The 20951-nt window shown below is 43.8% G+C and overlaps 1 protein-coding gene across 12 annotated transcripts in view; it reads right to left on the bottom strand.

Annotated features, from left to right (window-relative positions):
• Positions 1 to 2214: 2214 nt before the first annotated feature.
• TNS3 (tensin 3) overlaps positions 2215 to 20951 on the bottom strand; it is an 80495-nt gene continuing 61758 nt past the window's right edge. For all 12 annotated transcript variants that reach the window (XM_060282026.1, XM_060282027.1, XM_060282028.1 and 9 more), the window contains 11 exons: positions 20201 to 20360; positions 17125 to 17756; positions 16229 to 16315; positions 14620 to 14751; positions 10514 to 10609; positions 9680 to 9757; positions 7979 to 8056; positions 7411 to 7579; positions 5475 to 5543; positions 5329 to 5355; positions 2215 to 3868 (listed from right to left, as the gene is read on the bottom strand). In XM_060282026.1, coding sequence (XP_060138009.1) covers positions 3724 to 3868; positions 5329 to 5355; positions 5475 to 5543; positions 7411 to 7579; positions 7979 to 8056; positions 9680 to 9757; positions 10514 to 10609; positions 14620 to 14751; positions 16229 to 16315; positions 17125 to 17756; positions 20201 to 20360 — 1673 coding nt within the window. In that variant the 3' untranslated portion in view covers positions 2215 to 3723. The remainder of the gene's footprint in view (positions 3869 to 5328; positions 5356 to 5474; positions 5544 to 7410; positions 7580 to 7978; positions 8057 to 9679; positions 9758 to 10513; positions 10610 to 14619; positions 14752 to 16228; positions 16316 to 17124; positions 17757 to 20200; positions 20361 to 20951) is intronic.

Genomic DNA, 20951 nt, shown 5'->3' with positions numbered 1-20951 from the left:
ACAAAGATGATTTAGGAAGCTAATACAACATCTGAATTTCTCCCTACCCGATTCCTGGCAAATGGAAGTCAAAAGTTTGGACTTTGTGGTAGAGTGGGATCGTGGCACTTTTAGCAAAAATGGTGAACATACTTAACAGCTCTACCTCTATCCAACAATGTTATTGCTACTGCTGTCAACGTTGCTTAAAAACCTTCAACTGTTACACCGCAATCCAAGTACTGCAAAGGAGCTTGGCACTGTCTCACTGATCCTCCCCTATCACAAGTGACAAGGGGGTGACTTGTTCTTAAGCAAGGCCCTCCACATTACCCGAGACCACCCAGTTGGAATCCACACAGTCAAAGTTACCTTCAATAAGTCTTTATGCAACTACAGTCATACCTCATGTTATGTCCGCTGCGGGTTACATCCTTTTGGGGTTGCGCTCTGTGCCAAACCCAGAAGTGCCGGAATGGGCTACTTCCGGGTTTGGCACTTGCGCAAGCACAGAAAAACTAAATCGTGCTTTGTGCAGACGCGGGTTGCGAATGTGCATCCCGCACGGATCACGTTCGCAACCCGAGCGTCCACTGTATATGCTACTCTATATAACCCACAACCTAACTGTAACCCCCTCTGTCCCCCACCATCATACCCTGTCCGTGCTACCTACTAGGCCCAACACTCTAGAAGCAAGAGACACATAACATTGTAGGTGGGTTGACAAGGAAACACCATTCAAAGCAGACAGACAAGAATAGCTACCTTAAAAGCAATCACACAATGTGACGGGGCCAGGGAACCCTGTCAAAAATAAACCCACATCACCTCTTATGTGAGCACCATGAAACCCACACTTTCTTCCTACAAGAGATACACAGCCCACCTAAAGGTAGAAAACTTCTAAGTGAATCCTGCTTTAGCCAACAATGAGTGTCCCTTGGCTCAGGAAAAGCATGTGGAGGAGCCATAGTGCTCAGTAGAGACCTAAATGTTAAAGCCACAATACTAAAAGGCAGATTCATCTTTTCCAAGAGAACACTAGGTGGCAAAACTAAATTGACGATTGGCTACATGTACGACCCAATTTCAAAACAGACTTCGTCTAGAAAACACTAAAATTCATCTCCAAAGGGAAAGCAATCCTGGGAGGCGACCTCAACCTAAATGTGAGAGGCACCTGCCCCACAACCACAGGGGCAATTTCCCCCCAAGGGAAACCCCAAAACACACTCTCATAGACTACTAGAAAGGCTAAAAAACAGAGGCCTGTACAATATATGGGGTGAAAAGAACCCAGGCAACACCAGCCACACATTCTCAAGTTTGGGCACCACACCATAATGTCCAGGTTGGTTAGCATTCTGCTCTCACCAGGCCTGATCCCCTTGGTTGGAACGACAAATGTCGATAATGTTAAGATCACAGATCATGCCCTCTCTCAAACTAGGAGAGAAAATAAGGGACACCTCATCATCGTCCTTTAGTGCCACACTGAACACAAACCAAATGACAAGATAGTCTCTCTCGAAGACCCTCCAAAACTACTTTGAGGACAATGGTGTAGAGAACATAACAGCGCCTTTCAGGCATGGCCAAACTTGGCCCTCCAAATGTTTTAGGACTACAATTCCCACCACCCCTGACCACTGGTCCTGTTAGCTAGTCCCAAAACATCTGGAGGGCCAAGTTTGGCCATGCCTGACACCCCTCCTCTGGGACGCCATGAAAGCGGTTGTCACAGAAACCTGTATAAAAGAAGAAGCATCCCTTAAAAGCAAACCACCTCAGAAATTAACCAAGAACAGGATATCACAACCCTCTCAACACGCTGCAAACAAACGGGAGCAAAAAAACTCATTAAACTCATAGAACAAAAAAGAAGGGAGATTGACATATCTGGTTGTGTTTGGGGAGGGGGGTTTAAACCTAGCTCCGTTAGTGCCCGTGAGAATGCTGCTATGAGGTTTGATTCAAAGGCTTATGTGGTTGCATATTCACACAAACTCCTGTGGCATGGGCTCAAATCAATGGAAAGTTTCTCTCCATCTTGTTGGGTTTGTGTGTGAAGGAAGTCGCAAGACGGAGCTTAAAGAGGCAGTTGTGACGTGTTGTAAGAGCCAATTATAAACCAACATCAGAAAGTGTTCGGAAGCATTACATGCACAGGATGTGTCATACTGTCAAAACAGAATCAGACCATCTTCAAAATATGGGTAAGTGCACCAAAAATATTTTTTCCTCTTTACGTTTTATTTAGTCCAGATTTTAAAAATAAAAATCAGCTTAAAAACCATCCATACAAATTGGATTTCATAACAATCATTTTAAGTAATAGAAAATAATATGAAAATATTTACTGCTTTTAAAGTCGGAATACAAAACTACTTCCTACAGGGAGGCTCAAGCGAAGTCTCTGCTACTGAAGGAATACAGGATACATTAAAAAAGCATTGCTCCAAGTGGTGCTGCAGTAGAACCCCCATTCAGTTCAGGGATTGAATGGATCTTCTGCCCAAGTCCTATCATAATGAACGGTGCCTTCAACAGGAAGCTCATAATTAGAATGCTATACAACAGAGATGCCTACTTTGTGCCACAAGGCTTGAGCAACCTGTGGCACCTCCAGATATCACTGGACTACAACTCCCATTGTCCTGACCATCGGCCTTCCTGGCTTGGACTGATAGCAGTTGCCGTCCTGCAACAGGTGGAGGCACACAGGTTCTCCACGCCTGCTATAAATAGTCTGACTACAGCAATATATTATAAATTATACAGAAATGTTCTCTTGTGTGCTTTCCCCCTCCTTTGTATCCTGCAACCATGAAGAGTTATATTCCCTACTTAAATTCTTCGTATAAGAAGCAATGTGAAAATAACATGACAAACATGCATTGCATTTTTCTTTTTAACCAGTCCCTCCCATTTACCTTCAATTAAATTAAAGGCACCCAAGCTTCCTTACCCTTCTTGTTGCAGTCCAGAAACCTCTCTATCCCTCTGCACCAGCCCAAATATATCTGCACCAATTTCCTCTGAACATAACACTTTTCCATTTAAAGTTTGATTGTTATGTGAAAACAAGGGAAGAGCATGGCCATGGCTATCATCAATGAAACGACAACAATTATTTACAGGTGGAAATATATGTTGTATCAGCAAATGCATTTCCAAAGCTGAATTTGCTGAGATAACACTAATGCACTTTCAAAGAAGAACCTGCAATTATATCCCAGACTGTAGCTACCACTTCTTCCCTACAAATGCACCCAGAGGCTGTTCTCTTTGTGATTTCTGTAAGTTCAGTTCTGCCCCTGATTGTGTGTTTCCTAGCAAGAATTCCAGCTAAAAGCAATGTGCCTCCCGCCTTCCATTCTACCTGCATGGCAGGGGGTTGGACTAGATAACTCTTGAGGCCCTTCCAACTCTACAATTCTATGATTCTAGCGAAAAATCAGAACGCCGCACATGAAAAATACTATTGGCTCCCATACTTTTTCTTTCTTCCAAAATTTGTTCAGATATGGGCTTTAGGGATCTTGCTGACTTCTAGCTCCCTTCTTTGCTTAATTTTGCACTTGTATGTCAAAAGGTCAGGTGATGTTACTGATGGCAGTCCTTGGATGTGGAATGTCGTCTTGGGAAACCGCTAGGTGCAGGCTGAGGGGCCATAATCTCACAACAGTTTGCCTCCACATCCTTCCTGTGAGTTCGTCTGCAGCACTCGGTTGGAAGCGCTTAGTTCTTCTTCTGGGAGCCTATCATGACCTTTGAGACGAAGTTGACAATGGCACTGGCAGGCTGCTCTGGATCATTCTCTGCAAACAGGTGGCAGACATTGTCTGCACTGTCTCCTTGTTTCCTTGCAACAAACCCAAACACCCTGTAGAAAGCAAAAGGAAATACGCATGAAAAGAAAAAAGCATCACGCCATAGAGCAAATAATGGAATTACTTTGGCGCCCAGAACTAACTGTAAGAGAAAGTAGTTTGCAACCTCCCCCCCCCCCCACTCCCAGCTGTCTTCTGCGACTACAGGAGAAGATCGGGTCAGAGCTCACATGCTGTTCACTTCCTCCAACCTCTCCTGTTTCCCCAGGAGCACCTCTAACAGGGGTAGATCTGATCCAGGGATCTCCAATAGTTAACACCTACCACAGAAACACCATTCTGCCCTAGAGTATTTTAAGATCTCAGGACTTCCGTTTTAGAAACACTTAGAAATTTAACTGAAGTTGCATATTTAGAGCTGGGGAGTCACTCAAAATGCCCAACCAAACTCCCCACCAAGCAAATGCTATGGGGCCAAATCAAAATTTCCCACATGCATCTGAAGCTAGTTTTGCTGGAGGAAGGAGCCAATATTATTAGTACACCTGAAAATGTCACTCATAGTTTAACTGCAAGTGCCATAAAGAAGGCTGATCGCCGAAGAATTGATGCTTTTGAACTATGGTGCTGGAGGAGACTCTTGAGAGTCCCATGGACTGCAAGAAGATCAAACCTATCCATTCTGAAGGAAATCAGCCCTGAGTGCTCACTAGAAGGACAGATCCTGAAGCTGAGGCTCCAGTACTTTGGCCACCTCATGAGAAGAGAAGACTCCCTGGAAAAGACCTTGATGTTGGGGAAGATGGAGGGCACAAGGAGAAGGGGACGACAGAGGACGAGATGGTTGGACACTGGACAGTGTTCTCGAAGCTACGAACATGAGTCTGACCAAACTGCGGGAGGCAGTGGAAGACAGGAGTGCCTGGCGTGCTCTGGTCCATGGGGTCAAGAAGAGTCGGACACGACTAAACAACAACAAAGCCATCTTCTTCAAAATGGTCACAATCCCTTGACCAGCATCTCTTTGAACTTTACCATCTAAGCCCCATTTTGAACATGTCACTGTTGGCCTTCAAAAAGCCCTCATATGCTTGCCAGACTCTGCTTCACCCAATCCAACAAGACTCTTCCCACAACTTTCTTCCTAGGCTACAAATACTAGCAAGTTGCAAATGCCATGATTCCCAATTCCTGCAATGCTCGTTGAATCAAAATGGGGAGGAAAGGGGGATGTTGAGAAGGGCAGCAGGTGCCATTTGTAGGTCTCTGCTCTTGTCCCACTAAGGGCATCATTTCCAGGACATAAAGATTGTTCCAAAAATTGTAGGAAGTGTGGTTAAAGATGCCATGGGTCACATTTGAGACTCCAAGTTGCCACCTGATAAGAGTCCCCGAGCCTTGCTCAATAGTCCTGAATTAGAGGATATCTGAAGGAAATGCAGAGTCCTGGACATGGTATAAGCTGTTTGCAAAGGTGGCCGGATAGCATAGTAAGATGCACGCTGTTACTTACTTTGCTGAAAGGCTCTCTTTCATCCATCTTGTTGCATAGTGGGAGGTAGATGGGGGAGAGAAAAGATTAATATTTGTATTAGTGTTTTTTGTAGTCTCATACAGTATTATGAATGTTGAATTAGGAAAAGCATTTGCCATCCTTACTTCCTGTCCTGTGGATCCAAAGCACAGAAAATAACAGTGTTGACTGGATAGTGCCTCCTGAAGAAGAGCCTGAGGGAAAGAGAAAATATGACAAAAAATATGACAAAATACATTTAAGAAATGTCGTGATCAATTTATGGCTACATACATTTATGTGCTTACATCTCAGGCACATTCTACCAGGGAGTGGTTTCCTGAGGGGATAGGCAATTGCAATATAATGTTTGTTGTAGGGACAAAATACATTCTGCATTAATCACAACTGCCATTGCATGATTCTTTTATAAAACTTTTAACTGGCAGTTGTGAAGGTGCCAATCAGAATAAGGATTGTGGTGCATGAGGATGTTAACCCTTTCTTCTCACGCCGTTAAGGCTGCTATTTCACGTGTGAGGAAGGCTGCTGTTTGCATCAATGGTGATGCCATTGCAATGCAGTGGCAGCTGCTGGGGGACGCGATTTCAACTGAAATCTCAGGATAAAAGCTTAAGAAATACACTCACTTCTGGATAGGTCTTGGTTAGGCCCTTTATAATGGCTGTTGTTCCATGTTTAAAAAAAAACCTAACTAGGCATTAAACACAATGTGTACTTTGGAAGCCTGGCAGAAAAACAGCAGGTAAACATTGAAACTAAATAAAATAATCATGAAGCATTCTAATAGGCTCATACTTGTTTAATTAAAATATATACTAATAAAAATAAATTTTAAATTCATATTGTCCATGGTCTCTGTGCCTTGAGGGAAGGAGTCACTCCCTCCAGGCTGGGCATGCAGAAAAGAGACGGAGGGTTTTCGGTAGCAAACACACCTGTGGATCTCTGCGTAGCAGCCCACTATTCAGGGATGGTGGGCCAAGCTCAACTTGGTGTGCCACAAGATATGCAGGTCTAAACCAGAGGTTTACTCCCTCCCCTTAATATCCTCAAGGGAATCTGGATCTCCCCACACACATACACCCGCTTTACAAGTAGGCAACTCTCCATGAACTGCCATGGACACAGCTGGAGGCAGTCGGCTGCTATACTTTTGAGCAATATTTTTGAGCTCCAATGTAAACATGAATATGAATGCTGCTGGTCGTATGTATGTATGTATGCATGCATGTATCAAAAAATGAATGCCCTTCATCCGAGGATCATGTTGACAATATAAAAACACAAAAATACGTAACGTAGCAATAAAGAGATAACACATGAATGGGCTTCCCTTGCTGTTCTGCATATTTAACCTGATGAAAGCACACCTTCACTTGAATTCCCTGAATTCAGTTCACTCATCTGAGTACAAAACACACAGCCCGTTTAGACATTCCTGAAAACTCTCTCATGGTAGTGATCTATACAGCAGGAAGTAATGTTTTAACAAATGCCCCTTGTACGTGTGCTGGTCTCGGCATGGGGAAAGGCCACATCTCAGTGCAGACCTCATGCTTTGCATAAAGAACATCCCAGGTTCCATTTCTGGTATCTTAATTTTAAAAGATCACAGCTATGAGATCTCAGGCTTTGAGGGCTTGGACAATACAGAGGTACATAGACTCCTGGTCTGACTCCGTATCGGACAGCTTCACATGGTCACAGAGTATTTGCATTAGTACAAGCAATAGGGCCCATTGTTTTCCTGCAGTGGCTCAGTGCACTGCTAAGTCCAAAAAACAAGAAAGCAGAAAGCATCTTGCCCCTGCCTACTTGGCAGTGCTGCTGCAGCAAAACCAGATACATGCATTTTTGCAGGCTCCAATTTACACACACACACACACCACAGACTAAAATGTATACTTAAATGCCAAATGTATTTTTAAATTTCTTGTAATGTAGTAGATACAAATAGTCCTTAGAAGGCACAAAGCCGGTATTTTTTTAAAAAAGAGAAATTCTTTTGAAACCTCCAACAATCCCCAAACCCAAGCATATAGCAGTGCCAGGACTCACTTTCTCTGGTTGTCCGTCAGTGTGATGCCCTGTGCAGACACTTTGAAATGGACCACAGTAGAGACAGGAGGCGGCTCTTCAGCCAGGGTTAAACTCAGGGCCTTCTGCACTGCCTGATAACCAGTGAGGGACTCCATCTCAACCGAATTCAGGTACCAAACATTGCATGCTGTTCATGAAATAAAGGAAGAAATACAAGGAAAGAACTAGAAAAGTGAGCAGGATCTGCACAGAAAAATCTACTGAAGGAATTTTTTTTATTTTACTTAGAAAAATCTTGTTTTGGTTCTGATGGCAGACATATTGCAAAGCAGACACAGGAACTTCCTTCACACAACTTTATGTAGACATTTAGGCTCGTATGTATACAAGCTCACAGAATGCCATTCAGCAGCTATTAGCCTGAAAATTCAGACCCAGTGTGCACTAATTAAACTTTTTATTTTATTTCTAGGTTTCTCTTTAAAAGAGCTTATAACAGTCTACAGCCTTTAATCACAGCTCGCTTGGGTGCTTATGTGGCATGCACAGCCTTCTAATATTGATGCGCCAAGAACTATTCACTAACCTGCCCCTTGCTTCAGAAGCTCTGCAGCAGAGTTTGCAGCCGTCTGCGGAGAGCTTTCGGGTATCTCCTCCAGGGGGTCTGCAAACAGAAATGGTAACTTGCATCTTCCGTATAAATTGGATTGAGAAGTTTGTCAGATTCTGTGTGTTACATGACACCTTATTTGGAGCTATTATAAGGAAAAGCATCCAGGTCCAAAGTATGAGAAGAGAGGAGAAAACACTGGGAACAATTCAAACTCAGGCAAGCACTTTTAAGTCCCAATCATTGCAGTGAGTGCATGATATTTAAAAGTGCTTGACTGTAAATAAAGCAAACAGCTACTTTGCAGCCTCTTGCTTTTTATATATTTGCTTTGGGCAGTTAAAATAGTGTTCATTTAACTGTCAATATATGATAAAGGAACTGAAACTATATTCATTTTTAAATACTGTATGCTTTATAAGATCACATGATGAAAAAAAACCTCAGGTTTTTGAATTACAAATCAGCTGGTGATGGATCAAAATGCAGCACCGTGTCAAGTCTATACAAGCCAGACCGTATTGTATATGGGACCACACATCGCTTCCATGTGCTTCATTATTTTATAAACAATAAAATCATACCAAACGGCATTAGAATTGCCATGTTTCTTTTGCCAGACTGTCACCTTTAACTTGTGAGACAGTTTTCCTAGTAGCACAGTTTGCTTAACCATATTGTAGCACTGATAGCAAAAAGGCTTAAAGATTTCTGACATCTGGCTGTGGTTGTATGTGCTGCAGTTAGCGAGCATGTTCTGAGTTCCTTACTTCTTAATTGCTCTGTTTCTCCTTTATATAAATTAAAAAGAGCCAAAGAAAGAATTAAAGGGACATTTGGGCATGTGATTAAAAACATTTCCTGAAAAGTATGTTTCCAAAATGTTTCTATTTTTGAACAGTCCAAGCACTTCTTATGTCTGTGTGTCCCAAGGCTGGTGGCACATTCTGTCCAGCAGAGAAGAGAGCTATTAGGTTTTAGGTAAGATAGCTTCCTAGGGGTACAATAGCAGCCCTGAGAGATTTTTAACAAGCCCTGTTCTCTTGGAAGAAATTCACCATCAAAGCATTCCTGACAGATGGCTGTCAAGCCTCTGCTTAAAGACCTCCAAGGAAGGAGACTCCACCACACTCCTTGGCAGCAAATTCCACTGTCAAAAAGCTCTTACTGTCAGGAAGTGCTTCCAAATGTTTAGGTGGAATCTTCTTTCTTGTAGCTTGAATCCATTGCTCCGTGTCCGCTTCTCTGGAGCAGCAGAAAACAACTTGTAGCCTTGCCAGCGGGAAAGCACTCTGAGGGGAGCGTTTAACACCTATGGAGGCCAAAGTTCTCTGTTCACAAATAGATCAGGCTCACCCACGGCTCCTCTTTTTTCTTTCTCTTACTGTAGTAAAAGGCTACACTCGCTCTTCTGTTCTCATAATTAAAGGTGTGTTTGCTGTATGATTTGCTGCCCACTTACTCTCTGAAGGAGCCTCCATAAAGTTTTTCTCTTTCATTTCCATGTAATAAACCAGCCTTTCTGTATTCATTCGGTGTGTCCATTACTGACTCTACCCAAAAGTTCCCCTCGGAGCTGTGTGTTGAATACATGAGTGTGCTAGACATGCATATTGGTTGAGACATTTACACAAGACCTGGATTAGGCACAGCCTGTTCCTTTTTTAATGGGAATACCTTGGTCTGGGATGAGCAGCTTGCAGGGCAGGGCCAGAGGAGTAATGGAATGTTGATACACCAAGGCTGTCAAACTCCCTGTGGTTAAAACAAAGGAAGGCATCAAGTTAACTTCTGGCTTGTGTAACAGGTTTCTCTCCGTGGCAGCACAGAATTGGACTGCACTGGATAACTTATCTCTGGAAACTTACCTCTATCTGATCTTCTTGTGGGCTTCTCATGCATACAGAGTTCTCATCTACTTGAATTTCCAATATGGAATACCAAGTATGAAAAATATTTACTATCACATGTAGAAGCAGTGGTGGAAGGAGGCCATGAAATGCTAGTGTCTCAATTTGTAGTTTCTGTATATATGCCAGGACTCCGCTGCCCTTGATTTAGCCTGATCTGAAAAGACTTTATATGGAGTCTTTGGTTTAAAGTGGCATCACATATCTGCCCCCCTAAGTTGAATTGCACTTTGCATTTCTTCTCTGGGAATCTCTACATTACTAGGGAAAGTTATGGGGGACAAAGTTGAGTAGCTTCTGCAACACCTTATGCAGAGGATAAGAGTGAGGTGCACAGAGAGACTGAGAGCTCCATTCCTAGGAGGAGCTGCCTACTTTCCAGTGGTGCTTCCTTCTGCCAAGGCGTAAGTGTGGGATGGAGGAGAAAAGGAGAAGTATAATAGAACTTTAAAACAACAACAACAACACTGAAAAAGGAGAGGCAAGGCCTTAAATGGTATTCAAAAGCAGGAATTTAAAAATTGCCCAAGTTTCATTCATCACCTTCCTAAAGCCCACTGTACTCTTGCTTATGAACTATAGATAGATAAAATATCCTTACCAAAATATGGCTCGTTGAGGCATCCTTTCAACCTCACTCCCTTATGGGTGCACTCAATCAGGAAATGCCTGACAAGTTCATTAGACAGATCTCCAACTGCGGCATAAAACAGCAGAAAATGAAGTCATTAGAGCAAATGAATGAATGTGAAGGAATGGCATCACCTACAAGTATAATGGTACCTTGGTTCTCAAACATAATCCATTCCGGGAGTCTCTTCGACTCCCAAAACTGTTCGAAAACCAAGGGGCGGCTTCCAATTGGCTGCAATTGTTCGGCTTCTGAGAAACGTTTGCAAACCAGAACACTTCCGGGTTTGTGGCATTTGGGAGCTGATTTGTTCAACAACTAAGAAGTTCGAGAACCAAGGTACCACTGTACATGCCTTGAGGCCGACTGTCTATTCACAGTACACAAGAAAAGGACTGTACACATGAGGACCATAGCACACGGATCATGCTGTTGGTACATCTGCATTTGCAGTGATGGGGAAACTTGTATCTCATATCAGCAATGGAGAGCAACGCTTGATGGAGAAGCAGCCAACATTCTATCCATAGCTTCCTGGGATTTATCTTTGATTTCTATGATGACCACGGAAATCACTGGTGGCTGCAGTGGTGGTCCTTGGAGTCTCAAATTTCAGCAGCGCCCCGTGCAACACCAAAATTGCCCCCCCACCTCCCACGCTACATAATAGTTATGGTCCCCCCTGTGGCTTGGTACCCAGTGTGACTGAATGGGTCACGCTCCCCTAAATCCATCTTGGGTGGCTGCTTGGAATACACCAATAGTTTAATTTTATTTATTTATTACTTTATTTACTTTGGGGTGCAATGAAAAACTTCCATCCAAAAGGCACACAACTGTATTACAGTGGTCCCTCGACTTACGAAATTTCGAGTTACGAATGGAAAAAAATGGCCGCACGCTTACATTTTTTTCGACATCCGAAAGGAAAACCGTTCCGGTTTAGATGGGTTTTTTCGACTTGCGCATTTTAGATGCAGTTTACTCGACTTACGAATTATTCCGTTTCCAATGCATTCCTATGGGAAACCGCTTTTTTCGACTTACAAACTTTTCGACTTACGAATGTGCATTCGGAACGGATTAAATTCGTAAGTCGAGGTACCACTGTATTTGCAACACTGCATGAAAAGCTGGAAACACCTCTCGACTGTATCCAACTGGGGCACCAAAATACCTGTGGCCATCTCTGCTTGGATATGGAGGGGTGGGGCAATACAGTTCTCAATTATCTAAGCAGCTAACACAAATGAGGAAATTGATCTAATTTGATCCAACTACTAGACTTCCTAAGAGTAAGCAAGTAGCATTGGAACACCCCAGAATCTCCACTACTGAAACTTGTGAAGGAAAGACACAGAACACACAATTTAATTGCTACATAGCAAGAAAACACAATCCTCAAATTGTGCCCGGCAGCTTGCATTCTACTGCTGAAATATTACATGGTGTTTTTTGTTTTTTTACAATAGTTTTATTGATTTTTTCTTTATAGAGACAAAACATACACAACATATACAATAAACTCTGTCCCTTCATTTTCCCTCCACCCAGAAGACCACTTCTGCCACCAGTGATACCCATGGGCATTGAGAAACAAAGGGGTCCATTTTTAAGCTGGGTTTGACCTCCCCCCTCCCTCCTCCTCCCCCCCCCTGCCACTGAGAGGACAGAGGCGGAGGAGCTCTGAGGTTTGGCTTATCCCCCAGCTAATTCTTGATTATAATTCAACAACAAAACCACAAATAGAAAAAAAGAAGAAAAAACATGAAAAAAGGAAAAAAGAAGAAAACAAAACAAAACAAAAACATCTAAATTCCAAATCTTATTTTCTTAACAGTTTGTTTGCGGCTTCCACGATTCTCTTCCTCCTGGATTTCCTAACTTCTTTAATTAATTTTGGCGAGTTTTCTAATCTAATTCAAAATCTTATTCTTATTATATTAACTTAATCCTCCTCCTTCTTCATGCTGCCCCCCTCCGAGTCCCCTCCTGCCACTAGGGTAACCCGAGGGGTTCTGCAGTCAAAAGGTTCCATTTTTGTGTCTGGGTTTCCTTCCACCCCTCCCTCTCCCCTCCAGACACCCCCTGCCACTGGATGCCAAGAGTAAAGAGAGGGAGACAGGCAGTTCTCTACCCAAACACCTCTGTAGTCACCAAAAACATTAAAAACAAACTTTAACATGTTTCCCCAGCCATTCTTCTGCCCCTCCAGAAAACTCTTAACCCTAAACTTTGGAAAATCTCTCCCTCCCCCCTCCCAATGTCCCTTCCCCCCATTGGATCAGCATATCCTTTAGCAGGCCAAGATTCAGACAGCGTTATTCATCAAGCAATAAAAAACCTTTAAACTAAAATTTTCACCCCACACCAGTCCTTTCCCACATCCACTTCCAGACCTTTGCTCCCCCCTCTTCCTGCCTATCCCTCCCTTCACTAACACCACTCCACATTTCAGTGTTTCCAGGATTTCCATTTCCATCAATCTTCTCTTCAATTTGCTTCTCCTTGTCGGCCTCATCTCCTTGTTCAGATTTTTCTTTTTCATCATCCAACACATATTTCTTTTGGTCCAAATCAGTCTCCAAGTTATCCTCAAATTGTTGCTCCTCACTCACAGTCTCAGCATCAAAATTGTCCTCTAAATCTTGATCTTGCACCTCATTCTCCATTTCTGTTGGATTCAAACATTGCCGTTCCTTGTAAATATCTTCCCATGTTTGTAGATAGTTCAACACAGCCTCCTGGAAGGCTCGAGAAAACTTTGTTTTCATAGTTCACTTAACCGCAGGCAGACCAGAGATAAGGGCCAAAGAGTGCTGGAAAATTCCTCTCTACCACGTTGTCGGCTCCATCTTGGCTGATCTTATCCTTTGTCTTTAACTTCATTACATTTCAAATTTAAATTCCGCTTAAATTACTTCTGAATCCTCTTCAATCAGTTTTTACAGTCCACAACAGCAATTGTAGCAATTTGACAGCTTGCAGGCTGAGGACTCGGAGCTTCACTTCAAGGAGGTAAGATGAAACCCAAAAATGGCTCCCGCGACTCCACTCCGCTGGCTCTCGATCGCTCTACGGAGCTCTCGGGCAGCGGAGGAATCGCGTCTGGAGCAGGCAGCTGGGCGCTATGTCACCGGGACTCTCTACCCGGTGTTTTTTCGGGGAGTCCGCTCGCTCTGCGGACTTCCCCCCCCCCCTCCACGAAGCCAGGGACTTCAGAGCGCGAAGTCCCTGCGTCCTACTCCACCAGCGCGATGGACCGGAAGTCTGAAATATTACATGGTGTAAGGGACAGAAAAAACTGTATCGCTTGCCATAAAACGGAACACTTGCAGTTTCATTTCCACTGCTCATTCACAAAATATTACTGCAACGGATTTTAGCTCAATGAAGAATAGTTTGTTGAGTAAAAAACATCTTTAAAACCAACCATGTCTCTTCTAGTAAGGCATACTGATTTGCAGCACAATCCGATACATGTCTACTCCAGATAAAGATGGAATTCTTATACAACAGCAGCCGACTCTTTCCAGGGTGTTAAACAATTAAACAATTAGGGATGCTCAGAGAGTGAAGCAATACTTCAGCCAGGCTTGTAAACAGTTTCTGAGCTCCAGGCAATCAGGTAAAGAAGCCAATACAAGTTGGTTAGTTTTAGTATTTTAAGCCACAAATAGCTAATCTAGTGTGTATCTGTGGCAATGGTGCAGTTGGGAGGCTAGTTTCATTTGTCTTTTTAGTTGTGTGGATTTATTTTCAAAGTTGCACTAAATAATGGAGAACTTGCCAATTCCCAGCAACTGCTAAAAACAAATGCCAAACACTAACTGGAGAACAGCGATGGGGCAATCTCTAAAGTGTACCTCTTACATTAGAATGTAAAGGGCAAAGGGGTTTTCTTCAACTTTGGGGGTACAGATACCTGTTTAGGGAAGCTTTTAATGTTTAATAGATTATTATATTTTAATGTTTTGTTGGAAGCCGCCCAGAGTGGCTGAGGAAACCCAGCCAGATGGGTGGGGTATAAATATTATTATTATTCTCCCAAACTAGAGAAAGAAAACATATCGCACCTTTCTTGTTCAGCTGCAGCACTGAAGGAGGAGGTATAGCCACTTTCATGGCAAGGCCATAGGCTCCCCTGAAAGAGTGGCTGTCACGGACAATGAAGGATCCAGGCTCCTTGTCCTTCAGGACAGCAATGGCTGCATGAGGGAAGAAAAAAGAAGGAGAAAAGAGTGAGGAAGCGAGATTTGGAAAGAGTTGCTTTTAGGCAAGTAACAAACGAACATAGCTGCTCCAAATAGCTGGTAATCCGACAGGAAAGTGCTATTAAACTCCTCTCCTAAAACAAGGCAAAGCAAGTTTAAAAGGAGTAACTGGGTCTATCTATGGAAGCCTTACTCACAACCCTTAGTGTGTCACACCTTGGATAGTCTCAGTTCCTTATTCTCTAGTCTCCCAGGAGCCACATAAGCAGAGCTCCTTGTGAAAAGGAGGACCCCCCTCACACTGTAGGCATTTAATTTCCCCACAATACCCCAGAGTGATGCTGCATCAAGGATATTATGGGAAATTTAATTGACCACCCACAGACTGCCAGGTGAAGAGGGCAAAAGTACCAGAAATGAGCACACACACTTCTGAGTTCCAGAAGTACCTACTCACTTGTCAGGCAGAAGTATTAAGTCTGTAGGGATATTAATGATAAACTGTGGTTAGCCGGAACCACAATTTGCAAAGCTACTTGCAAGCACGATTGCAAACTCTTATTTGAAGCCAAGCATGGTTAGCCCTCAAAGGGTGAGGAGTTCACATATGAGGAAGAAGAAGAAAAAAGCCTGCAGGGTGCTTTTATGATATCTTAACCATGGTTGGGATAGTAAAACCTTCTGTCTGTACCTGGCTAAAGCAGCAGAGCAGACTAATGAGAGAAGCAATAGAAAACTGTTTGGTCCACAGGCAGTTATTAAACCTTTACAACCTTCCCTGTAACAATAGTTGATATCTAGGAACTAGCAATACTTCGCTGCCCAGAGTCAATTTTCCCAGAACCATCTGCATTCCCCCCCACACACACACAAAGGAGAAACCACCTTTTGTCTGTTAATTGTACAGTACTAAATGTTCAGCTTTTGGGTTTGTGAATCCAAAGCAAACGAGCAGGCGTTCTCTGATCATCTTTTCTGCTCTGTGATCTTGCTACACCTGCAGCAACCTGCCAGTTTCAGCAAACCTATATTAAAAGAGATCTATTGTTTGCCAGCAGGCATAGTGTAAATTGGGCAAAGTTCATTGAGGATCTGTAGAAGTGTCAGAGGACACCAACTCTGCCCCCACTCCATGCATGTTTTAAACAGATAACTTTCCCCTAACACTTGTAACACTTGCTTTTTGACCTGCAATCTAAGACGAAGGGGGTGGAGGAAGAGGAGAGATTGCTCCTGAAGAGCCATCACGTGCTCCCTGCATTCTTAAAATATACCTCTCCCAGCCTACTGATAGTCCCCACTAGAAGCTGGGAGTTTTTTCTCTTTGGGAGTGAAAACTGAAAAGGGACCCTATGGCAACTCCCCCTGCAGCTCCAAGTTAGAATGAATCGAAAGGATTTGTAAGTAAATACAAAGAGCTATAAAGCGGCCTCCTTGTGGAAGGTGTTTAACTTGGCACGACCTGACAAACCTTGCTCTCTTGAAATCTCCGGTTTGTACCAGAACTTGGAGGTGTCTTGGACAAACTTCACAGTCACCTGCTTGTCGGCTGTATTTTCTATGGGGTAAAAAGAGAAGTAAGCCCAAGAGAAGTGAAGAGCAGCAGCACACTCTGGCCCTCCTGGGATAAAGCAGCGTCTGAGGAGCTTGCTGCATTCTGGTCTGGTCTATACATGCAGAATGAAAATGACCAGGTGGCAGGGTGGGCACAGGGGGCAAAGTGCTGAGCTAGGACCTCTCCCTCGGACCCTCTGGCTTTCTACCTGCAGACAAATTTCTTCTTCACATGAGGGGAGCATTCCAAACCTCAACCGCACCTACAATCTGGAGGAGCGCAATTCAAAACACCACCTCATTTGCGTATCCTATGTGGGTGCCAACACTACCAAACTTACTCACTTGCTAGCCACACTTCCCTGCTGACGGTGCACTCAAGGAAAATGTGAGCGGATCCTGTGTGTGCACCTCATCTATGCAAGCAGGAACCCTGAGTGGCCCTTACTCCTTCATACTTAAGCCAAACCTATGATCAGTGGGAAGGTGGCACATTGCTGGTACATTGATTTCAGGGGGGGGGGCTGCAGGTATAATCCTGCTCGTCCTTCACTCAGTAAACATTGGGGGGGGGCTGTCTCAACACCCTTCTTAGCCCTAGCCCAGGGTTTCCCAAAGCTGGATCCCCAGCTGTTTTTGGACTACAGTTCCCATCATCCCTGACCACTGGTTCTGCTAGCTAGGAATGATGGGAGCTGTGGTCCAAAAAGAGCCGGAGGCCCATGTCTGGAAAACCCTAACCTAGCCCAAGGTTCGTTTTCAGATTAACAGAGTTATTCTTCTGGAATTCATTGTGATGAGCACAGAGCATACCTGGCAATGGTGAAGTGTTTAGAACTTTAGAGAAATCTGGGAGAACGTTTGGGAATGGAATGCTGATGGTGCTTCCACTGTTTGGGCTGGAGAAGCCACTCGAAGATGGTGAGATGGAGCTGAAAGAACGTTCTCCCTCCGATGTCCTCTTCTTCTCTGGAAGAGGGGGCTGAGGGTGCATGTTGATTCCATGACTTTGTTGATTTGCACTGCTTTGGCTGTTGTGCCCAAAAGTTGTTGCAAGAAAACTGTGCGGCAAAATGTCACTGTCCCCTGGAGATTTCTGAGTTTGGGTAGACACATGATTGCCATTTGACGCAAAAGCAGGTTGTATCTCCACCAGTGGCTGGCAGCTGTTGGCACTGATCCCTCCAGAAGTGAGGAATGTTTGGGTGTTGGCATTTGCCCCAGGTTCCTGCTGCTGCCCCAATGACAAATTTTCCTGGCTGTTAAATGACCTAGCTCGAAGTCCCTTGATCTGGAAGTGAGACATGCGTGAGCAATCTTGAACAGGAACAGAAAACTCTGGAGATGTGAGATAATTTCCTATAAACTTGCTGTCATTTATTCCAGAAAACTGGGATGTTGAGGAGGATTGAGAACTGTTTTGCTGCCAAACTTGTTCAGTTGGACTGTTTGAAAAAGTGAAAACAACAATCAAACCATTTCAAAAATGTACTCTAAAACATTTGAATATGCAGTGCTGTGTTTTAGTTTATGGTACAATGGCTATTTTTTACATTATGTGGCAGCACACTCAAGTTTGCTACTGAATGTACACTCAAAAGTGTTCTGTATTCAGTTCCAGATCCCTGACAAACGTAACTTATATTTGCTGTGTTCACTAATACGTTCGAGGTGAGAGGTGTCAAGTTGTTCAAAAAGGCTGCAACCTTGGGCACATTCTAGGGAATTTTCATTTCAAAAACACCAGCACAGTCTCTAGTGGCCACATAATCATCCATTTTGTGGTCACTTAAAGAGGCAACTTGACTCAGCTTTCCCTACCAACTCTGCCACCTACACAAACCAAGGTTTTTTTGGCAGGGTTGGGGGACCTCCTTATTTGGTTAAGTCACGTTCATCAGGTTTTGGGACAGATTCAGGGCACTGCTTGATGGAATGGGCTGGATGTTGGGCGCTTGAAAAGCACCGTGCAAAGTGCAACACCTCCCAAATGGAAGGGGCTTTCCCAACACCTTTGGCAAGCTAAGAATGCTTCATTCTGAAAAGGACCACCCCCACGAAGTAGTCTGCATTCAGAATGCTTCCCCCAGTGCTTTCCTTGCACAGAGGAAAATGCTCCCATTTTAGGTGCATTACCCCTCTGCCGAGACTTCAAAGGGGCTCCCACTGGCTGCATCTTCAAAGAAGGTTGCTGAAGACTGATGGGTTTTATACTTTGAGAACTGAAGGACAGAAAATAAGAGGCGAGGCGCATAACATGGGCTGAATTAGGGCCGCATTTGACTGAAAGGGGGAAGGAACAGTGAAGGCAACCAGCCTAAATTGGTGTCATAGGGAAGACACACCCTGCCCTCAATGTGAGCCCTCCTGACCCCACCCAAACCTAGGTGCCACAATTTCAGACAGGTGAGGTTAGCCTCAAAGATGCGCCACATCTGGATAAGGGCACCACAGCTCCTAGCAGCTGGACTCTGGAAACACTCAACACCTTTGAAGTTGCTTAAGGGTGCTCACCAGCACACATTCTTCTCCTTTCACTCCTGCACTTTCCTGTCAAATGTGACCAACTGACCTATTATGGGTTAATTTAATCTATGAAGTCCATTCTGGCATGGCAAGGCCAATCTATGGACAGGCAAAAGAAATCTTACTCAGCTGTGAATACTCCTGTCCTGCAACCATGGGTACTCTGGGCCTGCACCACAAGTCCAAAGAGCCTAGAAAGGGCCTGTGTCAGGATTCAATGGCCCCAGACCCTCTCAGGGTCCTTGTTTGTGTGCCTCCAACACAGTGCTTTTCCTCCCATTGGACCAGCTGCAGAAGGGGCTCCCTGTCCACAGCACTGCACATCCTGGAGTAAAGTAAACTAACTTTGGGAACAATTCACAGCACAGTTCTCGGCTCCCTATTCAGTTGAAAGGTGCAGGCACAGGAAAACATTTTGGGCCTGTAGGGCTGCAACAAACAGGATCCAGACAGGATGGAACTACTTCAGGAAGACAGGAAGTTATCTAAACTGGCTCAATCTACTTCCCCTTCTATCTGCCTCTCCCATGCTTTCCTTCCTGTCCGCTTGCTGGTCCCCCTGAACCGAGATGCTCAGGCTGCAAGCTCTGCAGAATGAGGACTTGCTTTGTGCTCAAGTTACTGCAAAAAGTGTTGTGTATATTATGCAGCTATATAAATAACGATGGCAGCTTCCCATTTAACATTTAGACACACTGAAGCTATCAGCTTAAACATTTACCAGCAAGTTAATTGTGGCAGAAAAGATTATGGGAGCAAATTAAAGGAAACAGACAACAAGTCTTTACTAGAGTGTTTCCATGTTGCCAGGATTCAAGCTCAGGTTGTTTTTCCTCATCCATCTCAACACTGCATCCGAACACTGGCCCAGGGAATGCATGGCAAAATCTGTGAGAAGGGACCTGAACTACACTTCCCAGACTACTGTAATGTAAAGATTGGAATGTACTTCTCCTTCAGATTGAACACTTCTTTGACTTCTATGATACAGTTCTCAACTCAATGAAATAAGTATTTAAATACTTCCTTATAATAAAATGTATACAAATATGTATTTAATTACAAACTGCCATGCATATTTTTTAAAAAAGTCAGATTAATGTGGCATCAGAATGCGACAGATTTATGAATAAATGTGAAATTGACACGAACCAGAAACAGAATAATCTGTTCCTCCTGACTTTCAAACAAAGTATCAAAAAGGAGCATTAAGCACTCAGAAAGGCTGCTCCTGTGTTACCCCCTCAAGGTGACACAATTCAGGATTGGGTCTCTAAACTGTTTGAGGAATTCTTCCTGGAATCAGATTCCTCTACATCCAAACGAGGTGGCTGAAAATTAAGAGACGCAGAAGTTGTCTTACCTGTCTCCTTGCTGGGCAGGGCGATGACATGGGACTGAGCACACAGCTGCAAAAGGCTGCCGACAGGAAGGATCTGTCCGCAACAAAGCAGGATTTGGGCTTGTGGGGCTTTCAGGCTTCACAGTGGAATGACTGAGGCCTTCCACGTAACTCTGGGGTTCTGAAGAATTGAAAGGAAGGAAATGTATGTTATGGTCCATAAACTTGCAATGCTCACCGGTCTAGTTATGCCTATTAGTAGAAATGAAATGTGCTGCAGCCAAAAGGGGGGAAGAGAAGGAAATTGGGATCACACCTGCAGGCTCACCACCCACCTCCACCTCGACAAGGTGTTATTTGTGCAGGAGCTGTTGTGAATGCACTCAAACGTATGTATTTAGGTCCCCTACATGAAACCTAGGAAGGTTCATGGAGAGAAGGGAATGGCATGGTAGCTCCTGAGCAGGTAGGCTATCATCTTGGACACATGTTGGTTCAGAGGCAGAAGGTGCCACCATCCCTCTTCCCTTGCATGGATTCACTTCTTCTCAAGGTCAGTGTCATTCTGCCGCACAATCTTGCTATCCAGGATACAAAGCAAACAATATATGGCCACTTCAGCTTGGGGGGGGGGATAAAATAAATAATAGTTGCAGTGCATTTGTTACCTTTTGCCTAAGCAAAAGAACAAATGAAGATGTGAATGAAATGAATGTATTATATCCCACTTGGGCCTAGAAAATAAGGGTTTTTCTTTACTGAATTCTTTACT

The sequence above is a fragment of the Zootoca vivipara genome, chromosome 13 (assembly GCF_963506605.1).
Source record: "Zootoca vivipara chromosome 13, rZooViv1.1, whole genome shotgun sequence".
NCBI classification, from domain to species: domain Eukaryota; kingdom Metazoa; phylum Chordata; class Lepidosauria; order Squamata; family Lacertidae; genus Zootoca; species Zootoca vivipara.
The sequence above is the reverse complement of the archived record's forward strand: the minus strand, read 5'-3'. Positions and strand labels throughout refer to the sequence as shown.